The sequence below is a fragment of the Ovis canadensis genome, chromosome 24 (assembly GCF_042477335.2).
Source record: "Ovis canadensis isolate MfBH-ARS-UI-01 breed Bighorn chromosome 24, ARS-UI_OviCan_v2, whole genome shotgun sequence".
Taxonomy (NCBI): domain Eukaryota; kingdom Metazoa; phylum Chordata; class Mammalia; order Artiodactyla; family Bovidae; genus Ovis; species Ovis canadensis.
In genome coordinates, this window is record NC_091268.1 from 55,059,035 (window position 1) to 55,072,978 (window position 13,944).

Consider the following 13,944-nt stretch of genomic DNA (forward strand, 5'->3'; position numbering starts at 1 on the left):
AGCATTTCCCCAGAAGCGCTGAGAAAATGCCTTCGGATGCCCACCAGATCTCTGCAGCCCGTTCTGCTCAGGCAGGCCTGTTCAGCTTCGCCTCTGTTTTGAGGGTGAACGCTTCCTGAAAGAATCTTCCGGGAGAAGTGTTTTTTCAACCATTAGCTCACTTTTGGAGGGTTCTCTGAACCCCATGCTACTGGCTTCATTTGGGGCGGGTAGGTTTTGTTCCCGTCTTTGTGCTACTGGTTTAGAGCATTTAAAAAAATAGGATCTCAGGAAAAAACCCAGACATTACAATGTGGGTATATGTGGCCAATTTTAAAATTAGTACCACCTGAAAGGTTTGAAAATTTTTCATATTATGAGTAGCTACAGATATGTATATGCACATGGATATGGAATTCATATACATTTGGAAGAGTCTATAAAAGGTCTCTCTTATCAATGAATCTGTGATTCAAAACAAAGTATTTACTATGTTGCAAGCAGTATTTAATAGTCTAGGAAACAGATGAAACAATGAAACAGATTAGGATATTCACAGTTAAAGTGAAATTTGTTATCAAAGAGACAGAGAAATTCAAGATAAAGTCTAGCCCTAGAGATAAAGGATAGCAAGAAAAAAGCTCAAAATTAAATTTTATAAACTAGTACTTAATATATTATAATAAATTCTAAGCTTATTCAAATATATTTTGAGTACTGACCTTAATTTTTTATTTATGAATTGTTTTCAATTATTGAATAAAAGTTCTGAATTCTTCTGCAGACAGGTTTAGTTGGGTGACTTCACCACCACAATTCAGAAAAATGAAGGCTTCCTAGTAATTAAAACTAAACATGCATAGCATCAGCACCATACACAGTCACTAGTAATTACAGAGGAAAAGAATAACTAGAAATTATTTTATTTCATACAGCAGCACTGAAAACTGCAAGCTTTAACTGGGGTCAAAATGACAAGTGAGAAAATACCTTCATCACTGGTTGACATGACCCAGTTTAGGAGCTCTTTAGAGTTCTCTAAAATCTATTATGATGCATTAATATGCAATTTAAAATGACAACACTTTTTGCTTTCTTTTAAATAAAGAGACATTTTGGTCATAAATTCAGAATATAATAAAGCCTACAGGCCACTTTACATGGACCCTACCCATCACAGATTTTGGACTAAAGTATTAATACTAAATATCAATACTGAAGTATTAAATGCTTTGGACTGGCCGACTCCCCTCTCCACCATTCTGCTAAACACTACACCAAAATTCTAGTTCCCTGTGTTCTGATATCCCCTCTGGTTTCTTTTAAAAGTTTCATTCTCCAAAATGGTCTGCCCAGTAGAGAATTATTAACTCAGTCCAGAATTGAGACATGCTATCCATGTACTTAGGCAGTTGAAGGATTTCTAAACAAATCATCATTGGAGAGAACTGATTACGAACAGACAAAATTTTATCTGAGTTTAACTTTTTTTATTTTAAAAACATTTGAATCTGAATATAACAAAAGCTGAGAGCAGCTAATTCGTAAAACGGAAGGCATCTTGCTCCTTTTTCCTATCCCCCACAGTGCCTTATCCCCTGAATTGAAAGAAGTGGCGTTCACCTCACCAACCCCACCATCATCGTCGGACCAGCTGCATTCTATATTTACTTATCTCTCAAGCAATTTTAGCAATTATCCTCTTCCAAATAGAACCCGAGATAGACACTCAGTTCCCACCGTGGTCAAAGGTGATTTTGATTAGCGTGCCCACAGACACTGTTTTATTCAACATTCGTAGATGTTTTCAATGTGCACATACATGCAACTTGAACTTCGGATCTTCTTTGCAAGAGCGCTCCCATCCTGTTTCGAACAATGCAGCGGTAGAACCCGGCATCCAGCCTTTGCAAAGATGGAATAACGTACCTGCCAACAGCAAAAAGCAGTGTTAATGGTTGTATAACTACACAGCCAGCCTTGGCATCCAATCTAGTATATTTTGGTATCTAGCAGGAAAAATATTTTATTTTTGGTAAACTAATATCTATGCACCCCTTTGCCGACCAACACGCTCACTGCAACGGCAACTTGTCTGTGAGGCTATGCAGTGGCTGTTTGTCTCTCCAGCTAGGCTGTGACCACCCCATGCAGCAAGGCTCTGGACCCGTCCTGCTCACCACTGTAGCCCATGCCATCATGCAGACACATCACTCAGAATGGCCTGAATGAAAGAGAACTGCTAAAAAGCTGACAAGCATTCCACTTAAACTAGGCCTTTCGATTTAACATTCCCTTTCTCAGAATTTCTAAAAATTCTTTCTAGAACTGCAACACTCTTAACGTGTTACGTCTCCTGCATCACAGTTCAGACAATGCAGGACGAGACACAGGTCTCATTCAGGCAAAGCGAGAGGGACTCCAGGGCACAGCTCTGCTCCCCACAAAGAGCAGACGCCTTCTAGCACCCTTCGCTTCACACACCCGCCTTTCTTCTACACATATGGCCTGATATCAACTTTAAAATCTTTCCTGATTGACTAAAAGGTTATTTTACTTGTATTTTCCATTTCTATGATTATAAATAACTGTTCCTCAAATCAATGCCTTTCTAAAAAGGTCAGTAAATATTATAGGTGGGGAAAGGTAGTTAGAAGATACTGTTTCCATAAAAGCCCTGTTTGTTTTTTTTTATAATTCAGGGATTTATTTATTTTTGCTAGGAGGACAATTGCTTTACAATATCATGTTGGTTTCTGCCATACATCAACATGAGTCAGCCATAGGTATACACATGTCCCCTCCCTTTTGAGCCTCCCTCCCTCCTCCCCTCCCCTCCATCCCATCCCACCCTTCTAGGTTGTCTCAGAGCACTGACTTTGAGTTCCCTGTAACCCAAGATGTTTTTAAGTCCATAAACAAGCAGGAGACACAAGGGGGGACCACTTGAGGTGAGCAGCTCCAGAGCTCAAGCCTTTCATGCTACCTGCTGCTAAATTGCTTCAGTTGTGTCCGACTCTGTGCGACACCAGAGATGGCAGCCTACCAGGCTCCCTCGTCCCTGGGATTCTCCAGGCAAGAACACTGGAGTGGGCTGCCATTTCCTTCTCCAATGCATGAGAGTGAAAAGTGAAAGTGAAGTTGCTCAGTCATGTCTGACTTCGCAATCCCATGGACTGCAGCCCACCAGGCTCCTCCATCCATGGGATTTTCCAGGCAAGGGTACTGGAGTGGGGTACCATTGCCTTCTCCATATTCGTGCTACCTAGCAGAACACATTTAATTGGTTTCTAAGCTATGTTCAGCAAGAATCAAGACTTGAGTTGTGGATACTTTTTACACAAGGGAGGGTGCTATCCTAAGAAGGAAACAGAGAGCCTGAACCCAGTCAAATAGGCGCCTACTTTCCCCAAAAGAGAAGACACCACAATGCTATCCTTTTCTAACAAGATGCTCTGCTGATAGACCTAGTTATCTAGTAACAGGTACAGTCGACTTAAAAATACCTCCTCTTACAAAGTATAATCAGAGAAATGCAAAAAAACAACAATTATCAGGTAAAAGGCACCAAGTAACATGTGCTTTATTTGCTCAGTTCCTACACATACCTTGAAATCACTTATATTCAATTAACTGCTCATCTTTTTACTCAAGTATGTCCAAGTAGTCAACCAGAAAAAGGAACTGCTAGGCATAATTTTTAAGTGAATAAAACATTTGGACAATACAGGTAATTCAGTATTAAGCAAATATTAATCAAAGTGTGTTTGCCCCCTGATAACCATCATGAGATCTTATGGCAAGATTAATAAAATATTTTATGAAAAAATACTGCTGAGCCTTAGTCTTCAAAATTTTATTCTATACTGAAGAATGGTTCTTCTCAAACAGAAAATTAATTAGTGAAGACAATCAGAACAATACCAAACTGAACACAAAGAGTCAATGCCATTTATTTAAATTACAAATCAAGACTAGAAGAATGAGCAGCTTTGATTATTATATACTGTGATTATAATAAGGAGTTTTGAGATTAGGTTAAAACAAAATCAAGAAAAGTTTTTGGAAAAGAAATAACAAGTTACTGGAGTACATATTTGAAAAAATTCAAGAACAGTTTCATCACTGCAACCTAACCACATTTATACGATTGTTATTAATATTTTGCATTTTTGGAATACCCTGAATAGCTTTTATATTCTTATGAATTTCTATAGTAATCCTATGTACTAACACACAAAACCAGCACTGCTTTCAAACAGGGAGAAGCAGACACAAACTGAATATTAGGCATATGCTGCTTTGTACTGTCTCTTGGTCTAATGTCTCACCGGGGAAAAGAAATATACAAAAAAGTTGCAAAGTCTTCCACCTAATACAGGAATTCCTACACAGATTATGTTCACCCAACAGATGGGAATATTCAGCGCAAGCCTATTGTTTACAAACATACACTTTTAAGCAGAGAAAGTTCCCTGACTCTTTGTAAGAAAGCATGATAAAATCTTAGCACCATATGCCACTAAAATATAGAAAATGCTTGCTCCCATTTCAAAAAAGCACAGCGGGGAATGTTTGTATTCACTGTTTCACGGCAGAATCTACCAGACCAACAGAACCTTTTCCAGGGCCAGTTCATTATCAGGAGGAGCAAATTAAAGAAAATTGAACACAAAATCACAACAAACCCAAGGGTTGAAACGTTCTTTCTGGTATGTAGAATACCTCAGCTCTGAACTGCCGCTTAAAGCGGGAAACAGCGACCACCTAGACTGCCTCTAAGAAGCAGTTCTAGGTCCAACTCAGTCCTAACAATTGCTTGCCTAGCCCCACCTGGAAAGGATGGCTGACACTGTCTGCCCAGGGTCGGCACCGTGTTCTGTGTTGGGAGAGTTCTTTGCTCTGAGTCCTGGTAGAGGCAGAGCCTTCCATGAACAGGGCACAGGAATGAGATGGTGCAAGGTCCCTGGACACACAGTCTGGACATTTAGACCTGGGACTGGTGACACAGGAGCAGGGAGAAGAGAGTGTCTGCCCAGCAGCGCAGCAGCAGGGCACAAAGGAGCCCGGGGTCAGGGGAGCGGGGCAGGTGCCCAGTGCCAGGCGGGGCAGTGGCTGTATTGGTGCAACCAGGGCCCAGCAGCACCAGCAGCCGCAGGGCCCGATGGGGCTGGCTATGGGGGTGACTTGGCTCTGGAGGGCCCACTCCCCTCTGTTTTTGCCCAGTGTCAAGCCAGCCCTGAGACTGTGAGAGCAAGCCAATGACCAGGTCACAACATCCTTTACTTCAGAGAGGGTTTGATTGGCTTGTCCTGGAACTCCCCAGAATGTAGCTGACATAATTTTGGTTGAAAAAACGTCTTAAGTTACTAGGTACTCATAATGGTCACAGAAAAACCTCAATAATGCCTCACTGAATAATCTCTTTTTAAAAAATCACGGCTTCCTGGGTAACCCCTAAGAATCATTAAGCGGTAAACAGTCCCCAAGAAACTGAGACTGATTAACATATTATGAGGAGTCTCCCTAACAAGAGCCACTCAAATTTTAGAAAGTATCTGAGAAAGTACTGTCTGCTTCAGCACAGTTACTGCTGAGTAGTTATTCCCAACCAGAGTTAGATGCTCTAAGCACACAGGTCTACAGAAACCCATCAAGTTCACAGTAACACAATCACATCCTCCTTGTGGAGAAGAAAAGCCGTACTTCTCCCTCTAATGGCAGGGACATAACTCAATCCATAAGAAAGATTTTTCATACCCATTTAGATATATTTTTTTCTTTTTGGGGGGCCTACGTTCATTTTATGCTACCACAGATAAGACTACACCCCACAACTTTACTTTTTTTTACACTGGTATGGAAATATCTATTTTGCATGAAAATAAACAACCAAGCTCTATAATAAACTTTCCTATTTGGGCCCAAAGTCCAGCCTTATTTTTTTTTAATATTTGTTTTTATTTATTTGGCTGCTTTGAGTTTTCACTGCATCAGTGGGATCCCTAGTTGAGGCCTGAGAACGTTCAGTTGCACCACGTGGGATCTAGTTCTCTGACTGGGCTTTGAACCTGGGCCCCCTGCATTGGGAGTGCAGAGTCTTGGCCCCTGGACCAGCAGGGAAGTCCTTCATTCTTTAAAGTGTTAAGAGAAAAAAAAAAAAAAACAAAACTAAGCTGTTTATATCCTTCTTGGAACTAACTTATTTCTATTTTTGGAAACAAGATGACAAATAATTGTATTTTCAATTTCATTTTTAAAAATTTCTTATTTGAAACTTTAAAATACAGCAACAGTCAAAAGTGGAATGAGTCTATAGTTGATTTTTTTCCTCGAGTAAATAGTGAAATGAAAGATCCAGACTGAAACTTGTTAAGAAAGAGATGGACCCAAAATTTTGAAGCATTGGCCAGCTCACTAATATGCCCTAGACATTAACGGTTACGTTTTGAATTCCTTTCAAGAGTTAATCGGTATGAAGTTAAAGTAAACAGCATAATAAAGATGAAAGTTAGTCAATGGGAACATTATGTCCTGAAAAATTCTCTAATCTGGATTTTGTTTACTTAAAAACTTTTATTAAATTGAACGAGGCAACAGACAGGTCCCTTCCGGGACTGGGCTAGGAAGCACCTTTGTGTCTGTCGTGCTGTTTGAGAACATGAATCTGGGGAGAGAACCCCAGAGAACAAGCGGATGCGAGTATCCACAGACCAGTAACTGTGTGTGAACTGTATTCACGTACACAGACCAGTAACTGCGAGTGAACTGTGTATTCACATATAAAAACCAATTCAAGATTTCAAGAGTTAACACTGAAAAGTTCCAAAATACCTTCTTCTGGGATTGTGGTTTTTGTGATTTTCTCTAATGGGAACATTGTTTTGAGATCACTCCTTCATCCATTCCTAGCTTCAGGCATCAAACAAGGGACAGAAAAACAGAAATTCACATTATGGGAAATACGGACACACGGTTGAAAATGGTCTGCCAGATATGTGATTAGGAGAAAACACCTCTCAAATGAGGAAGAACAGAGCCTCAGAAATCTTTGTGAAAGACCTCGGGTTTTTTTTAGAGCTAAATATCCTTTACACCATCTGTTTACTTAATTCTTTATTTTTCCAGGTTCTCTAGAGACATTAAAAAATCTAAGACCATTATATGAAGGGTTAAAATATGAGGAGAAATGCCAGTTCCTACACACTCAAATTGATCCACACCAACCACAATGGAAAGAGAGCCTAGGCTATTAAGTGCTACAATATTAGCATAAGTGAATTAGAAACAAATTAAAAAGCTTTCACTCGTCTCGTTGGAAGCATTTGTCGACAATTACGTACACACTTGTTTGGTCATTCTGGTTACACTTCTTAGATTTGACAATGATGATTAGATGAACGAGGCAAATGGAATTAATTGTCTAAATCCAAATCATCTCCAGTAAGAACTTCTAAAAGTTCAATGATAATTTTGCTTCAGAAATTCTCTGGAAAGAATCATATCTGCTATGACCACACGGAGTTGAAAAGATAGTCAATTAAAATCAGAAATAAATATTAACACTACACAACTGGGCAGGAGGAATATAAGCCTTGTGACACACAATTAATATTAGAGATCAAAATCAAACAAGACAGCACAGACTCACACCATGAAAGCCTTGGAATTCAACATGGGATACTCTGGGACGGGGATGAGAGTAGTCTGCCCACTCTCACCTGCCAGAGCTTATACACAAATTCACAAAAGGACCTGATGCCTTAGGAGTGAGCACTTCATTTATTAATTCCAGGGCTTTAAATACAGCTTCGTAATATAGCAGAAAGGCCAAAATTAGGCTGAAAGCTTTACACCTGGTGCCCAGCCATTCACATCTCGGGCTCCAGGAAGTAAGAAAGCTGCCCCAAGCACTAAGAGTTTGAGATTATAAGGGGTTCTGCTTCCTTTAGTCAAAGTGGGCAAGACTGATTCGTTCATATGAACCAAAACACAACCCACTGTGGTTTCTGGGAGCTAGGCAGCTCACAGAGGGCAGCGAACCAGGAGGAAGGACCAGAAACAAGGTCGGGAAACTGGAAACCTGGGGACTCAGCCCCGTGTGGGGAAACGCAGGTAGGGCTTACCCTCAGTTTGGCTGGTTGGTGACAAAACCAACTGGCTACACTTCACTTAAGAAAACGGACCTTTCCTGATGAGTAGCGGACCCCGCAGATTAAGAACAAAACAAAAGACTCTGTTAGCCTTTGACCTGCTTTGTTTTGTACTCCAAGGCCAAACTTGCCTGTTACTCCAGGTAGCTCTTGACTTCCTACTTTTGCATTCCAGTCCTCTATAATGAAAAGGACATCTTTTTTGGGTGTTAGTTCTAGAAGGTCTTGTAGGTCTTCACAGAACCATTCAGCTTCAGCTTCTATAGCATTACTGCTCTGGGCATAGACTTGGATTACTGTGATATTGAATGGTTTGCCTTGGAAACAAACAGAGATCATTCTGTTGTTTTTGAGACTGCATCCAAGTACTGCATTTCAGACTCTTGTTGACTATGATGGTTACTCCATTTCTTCTACGGGATTCTTGCCCACAGCTGTAGATACAATGGTCATCTGAGTTCAATTCACCCATTCCAGTCCACTTCAGTTCACTGATTCCTAAAACGCTGATGTTCACTCTTAACCATCTTCTGTTTGACCACTTCCAATTTGCCTTGATTCATGGACCTAACCTTCCAGGTTCCTATGCAATATTGCTCTTTACAGCATCAGACTTTACTTCCATCACCAGTCACATCCACAGCTGGGTGTTGTTTTTGCTTTGGCTCTCTCCTCATTCTTTCTGGAGTTATTTCTCCACTGATCTCCAGTGGTATATTGGGCACCTACCAACCTGCGGAGTTCCTCTTTCAGTGTCCTATCTTTTTGCCTTTTCATGCTGTTCATGGGGTTCTCAAGGCAAGAATACTGAAGTGGTTTGCCATTCCCTTCTCCAGTGGACCACGTTTTGTCAGAACTCTCCACCATGACCCGTCTATCTTAGGTGGCCCTACACAGCATGGCTCATAGTTTCACTGAGTTAGACAAGGCTGTGGTCCATGTGATCAGTTTGGTTAGTTTTCTGTGATTGTGGTTTTCATTCTGTCAGCCCTTTGATGGAGAAGGACAAGAGGCTTATGGAAGCTTCCTGATAGGAGAGACTGACTGAGAGGGAAACTGGGTCTTGTTCTGATGAGTGAGGCCATGCTCAGTAAATCTTTAATCCAATTTTCTATTGATGGGTGGGGCTGTGTTCCCTCCTGTTGTTTGACCTGAGGCCAAACTATGGCGGAGGTAAGAAAGATAATGGAGACTGCCTTCCAAAGGTCCCATGCAAGCACTGTGGTGCTCAGTGCCCCCGACCCTGCAGCAGGCCGCTGCCGACACACAGCTCCACTGGAGACTCCTGGACACTCATGGGCAAGTCTGGGTCAGTCTGTTGTGGGGTTACTGCTCCTTTCTCCTGGGTCCTGGTGCAATACAAGGTTTTTTTTCTGCCTTCAAAGAGTCTGTTTCCCCAATCCTCTATACGGTCAGCAAAAACAAGACCAGGAGCTGACTATGGCTCAGATCATGAACTCCTTCCTTAATGACAAATTCAGACTTTTATTGAAGAAAGTAGGGAAAACCACTAGCCCCTTCAGGTGTGACCTAAATCAAATATCTTATGATTATACAGTGGAAGTGACAAATACATTCAAGGGATTAGACCCAATAGATAGAGTGCCTGAAGAACTGTAGATGGAGGTTCATGACACTGTACAAGAGGCAGTGATCAAGACCATCACCAAGAAAAAGAAATGCAAAAAGGCAAAGTGGTTGTCTGAGGAGGCCTTACAAATAGCTGAGAAAAGAAGAGACGTGAAAGGCAAAGGATGAAAGGAAAGATATACCCATTTGAATGCAGAGTTCCAAAGAATAGCAAGGAGAGATAAGAGAGCCTTCCTCAGTGATCAATGCAAACAAATAGATGAAAATAACAGAATGAGAAAGACTAGAGATTTCTTCAAGAAAATTATAAATACCAAGGGAACATTTCATGCAAAGATAGGCACAAAAAAGGAAAGAAATGGTATGTACCTAACAGAAGCAGAAGACATTAAGAAGAGGTGGCAATAATAATAGTAGAATTATACAAAAAAAGATCTTCATGACCCAGATAACCACGATGGTGTGATCACTCAGCTAGAGCCAGACATGCTGGAATGCAAAGTCAAGTGGGCATTAGGAAGCATCACTACAAACAAAGCTAGTGGAAGTGATGGAATTCCAGCTGAGCTATTTCAAATCTTAAAAGATGATGCTGTGAAAGTGCTGCACTCAATATGCCAGCTAATTTGGAAAACTTAACAGTGGCCACAGGACTGGAAAAAGTCAGTTTTTGTTCCAATCCCAAAGAAAGGCAATGCCAGAGAATGCTCAAACTACCGTACAATTGGTGCTCATCTCACACACTAGCAAAGTGGCGCTCAAAATTCTCCAAACCAGGCTTCAACAATACATGAACTGTCAACTTCCAGGTGTTCAAGCTGGTTTTAGAAAAGGCAGAGGAACCAGAGATCAAATTGCCAACATCCACTGGATCATGGAAAAAGCAAGAGAGTTCCAGAAAAACATCTCTTTCTGCTTTATTGACTATGCCAAAGCCTTTGACTGTGTAGATCACAATAAACTGTGGAAAATTCTTCAAGAGATGGGAATACTAGACCACCTGACCTGCCCCCTGAGAAATTTGTTTGCCGGTCAAGAAGCAACAGTTAGAACTGGACATGGAACAACAGACTGGTTCCAAAGAGGAAAAGGAGTATGTCAAAGCTGTATATTGTCACCCTGCTTATTTAACTTATATGCAGAGTACATCATGAGAAATGCTGGACTGGAAGAAACACAAGCTGGAATCAAGATTCCCGGGAGAAATATCAATAACCTCAGATATTCAAATGACACCACCCTTATGGCAGAAAGTGAAGAAGAACTCAAAAGCCTCTTGATGAAAGTGAAAGAGGAGAGTGAAAAAGTTGGCTTAAAACTCAACATTCAGAAAACGAAGATCATGGCATCTGGTCCCATCACTTCATGGGAAATAGATGGGGAAACCGTGGAAACAGTGTCAGAATTTATTTTCTTGGGCTCCAAAATCACTGCAGATGGTGATAGCAGCTATGAATTTAAAAGATGCTTGCTCCTTGGGAGAAAAAGCAGAGACAACCTAGAACCTATTATACAGAGTGAAGAGAGTCAGAAGGAGAAAGATAAACATCGTATTCTAACACATATATACGGAATCTAGAAGAATGGTACTGAAGAGCTTGTTTACAGGGCAGCAGTGGAGAGAACAGACTTCTGGACCTGGGGAGAGGGGAGGAGAGGGTGCGATGTATAGAAAGGGTAACATGGAAACCTACATTACCGCATGTAAAATAGATAGCCAACAGGAATTTTCTGTACAGCTCAGGAAACTCAAAGTGGGGCTCTGTGTCAACCTAGAGGGGTGGCATGGGGAGAGAGATGGGAGGGAGGTTCAAAAGGGAGGGGATATGTGTATACCTATGGCTGAGGAGATCCAACCAGTCCATTCTGAAGGAGACCAGCCCTGGGATTTCTTTGGAAGGAATGATGCTGAAGCTGAAACTCCAGTACTCTGGCCACCTCATATGAGGAGTTAACTCATTGGAAAAGACTCTGATGCTGGGAGGGATTGGGGGCAGGAGGAGAAGGGGACGACAGAGGATGAGATGGGTGGATGGCATCACTGACTCGATGGACGTGAGTCTGAGTGAACTCTGGGAGTTGGTGATGGACAGGGAGGTCTGGCGTGCTGCGATTCATGGGGTCACAAAGAGTCGGACACAACTGAGCGACTGAACTGAACTGAACTGATGGCTGACTAATGTTGAGGTTTGACAGAAAACAACAAAATTCTGTAAAGCACTTATCCTTCCAAAAAAAATAAGTTAATTTAAAAAAAAGCAGAGACATTATTTTGCCAACAAAGGTCCATCTATTCAAAGCTACGGTTTTTCCAGTAGTCATGTATGGATGTGAGAGTTGGACTATAATGAAAGCTGAGCACTGAGGAACTGATGCTTCTGAACTGTGGTGTTGGAGAAGACTCTTGAGAGTCCCTTGGACTGCATGGAGATCCAATCAATCAACCCTAAAGGAGATCAGTCTTGAATATTCCTTGGGAGGACTGATGTTGAAGCTGAAACTCCAATATTTTGGCCACCTGATGAGAAGAGCTGACTCATTGGAAAAGACCTTGATGCTGGGAAAGATTGAAGGCAGGAGTAGAAGGGGACAACAGAGGATGAGATGGTTGGATGGCATCCCTGACTGAATGGGCATGGGTTTGGGTGGACTCCGAGTTGGTGATGGACAGGGAAGCCTGGCGTGCTGCAATCCATGGGGTCACAGAGTCGGACACGACTTAGCTACTGAACTGAACTGAAAATAACAAACAGGCAGAGGAGTCTAACTCATGACTTAGTGATGAAGTGCTATCTCGGGGTGTTAAACCTAAAGGGTATGGCCAGGCAATCAATCAATCTGGGAGAGTCTGACACGGCAGCAATACTAAGTTTTTAGACACGTGGACATGGCATATCTGTCCTTTTATTTAAGTCTTCTTTTAGGAAACTTAGGCAATGCTTTATAGTTTTTAGTGTAAAAATCTTGCAAACACCTTGTCAAATTCATCTCTAAGATTTTTTAAGATATTTTAAAAAATATTTTATTTTACAAAATAAATGTTATATATTTTATAAAAATCATAAATCTTAATAAATTGCAGACTATTCTTTTCTAGTATACAAAAATATAAGTGACTTGCATGGTCATCTGTAGCTTCTCTGATAGTTCAGTTGGTAAAGAATCCACCTGCAATGCAGGAGACCCCGGTTCAATTCCTGGGTCAGGAAGATCCCCGGGAGAAGGGACAGTGTACCCACTCCAGGATTCTTGGGCTTCCCTGGTGGCTCTGCTGGTAGAGACTCTGCCTGCAATGCGGGAGACCTGGGTTTGATCCCTCGGTTGGGAAGATCCCCTGGAGAAGGGAAAAGCCACCCACTCCAGTATTCTGGCCTGGAGAATTCCATGGACTGTGTATTCCATGGGGCTGCAAAGAGTCGGACACGACTGAGCGCCTTTCACTTTCACATGCTCATCTAGTATCCTGCTGCTGCTGCTGCTGCTAAGTCACTTCAGTCGTGTCCGACTCTGTGTGACCCCATAGGCCCCACCAGGCTCCCCCATCCCTGGGATTCTCCAGGCAAGAACACTGGAGTGGGTTGCCATTTCCTTCTCCAATGCATGAAAGTGAAAAGTGAAAGTGAAGTCGCTCAGTCGTGTCCAACTCCTAGCGACCCCATGGACTGCAGCCTACCAGGCTCCTCCATCCAGGGGATTTCCTGAGCAAGAGTACTGGAGTGGGGTGCCATAGCCTTCTCCACATCCAGTATCCTATAACACTGCTAAACACATGTGAATTTTAGCAATTTTTTAAAAGATGATATTACATTTTCTATAATCATGTAACCTTCAATAAATTTACATATCCTCTTACAATCTAGATGCTTTTTCTTTCTTTTTCTTATTATACTGGCTAGTAACTCCATTATTGGGATCTGCTCAGTTTCTTGCATTGATGAGTTTGTAGTTTTCATCAAATGCAAACATTTTTGAATATTATTTATTCAGATACTTTACCACCCCGTCTTGAGTATCCAACTTATACATATATTAGGCCATGTGATGTTCTCCTGTAATCACTAATGGTCTTTTCATTGTGTTCATTTTTTCTATCTTTCATTTTTATTCATTTATTTATTTTTGACCAAGCTGCACGGCACATAGGATCTTGGTTCCCTGACCAGTGATCAAACCTGCATCCCGTGCATCAGAAACACAGAATCTTGGCCACTGGACTGCCAGG

General features: G+C 41.5%; 1 protein-coding gene across 1 annotated transcript in view; it reads right to left on the reverse strand.

Annotated features, from left to right (window-relative positions):
* Positions 1-13,944, reverse strand: part of SDK1 (sidekick cell adhesion molecule 1) — a 724,823-nt gene that overhangs the window by 424,107 nt on the left and 286,772 nt on the right. The window contains exon 3 of the mRNA XM_069569592.1: positions 1,802-1,908. Within this exon, the coding sequence (XP_069425693.1) occupies positions 1,802-1,908 (107 nt within the window). The remainder of the gene's footprint in view (positions 1-1,801; positions 1,909-13,944) is intronic.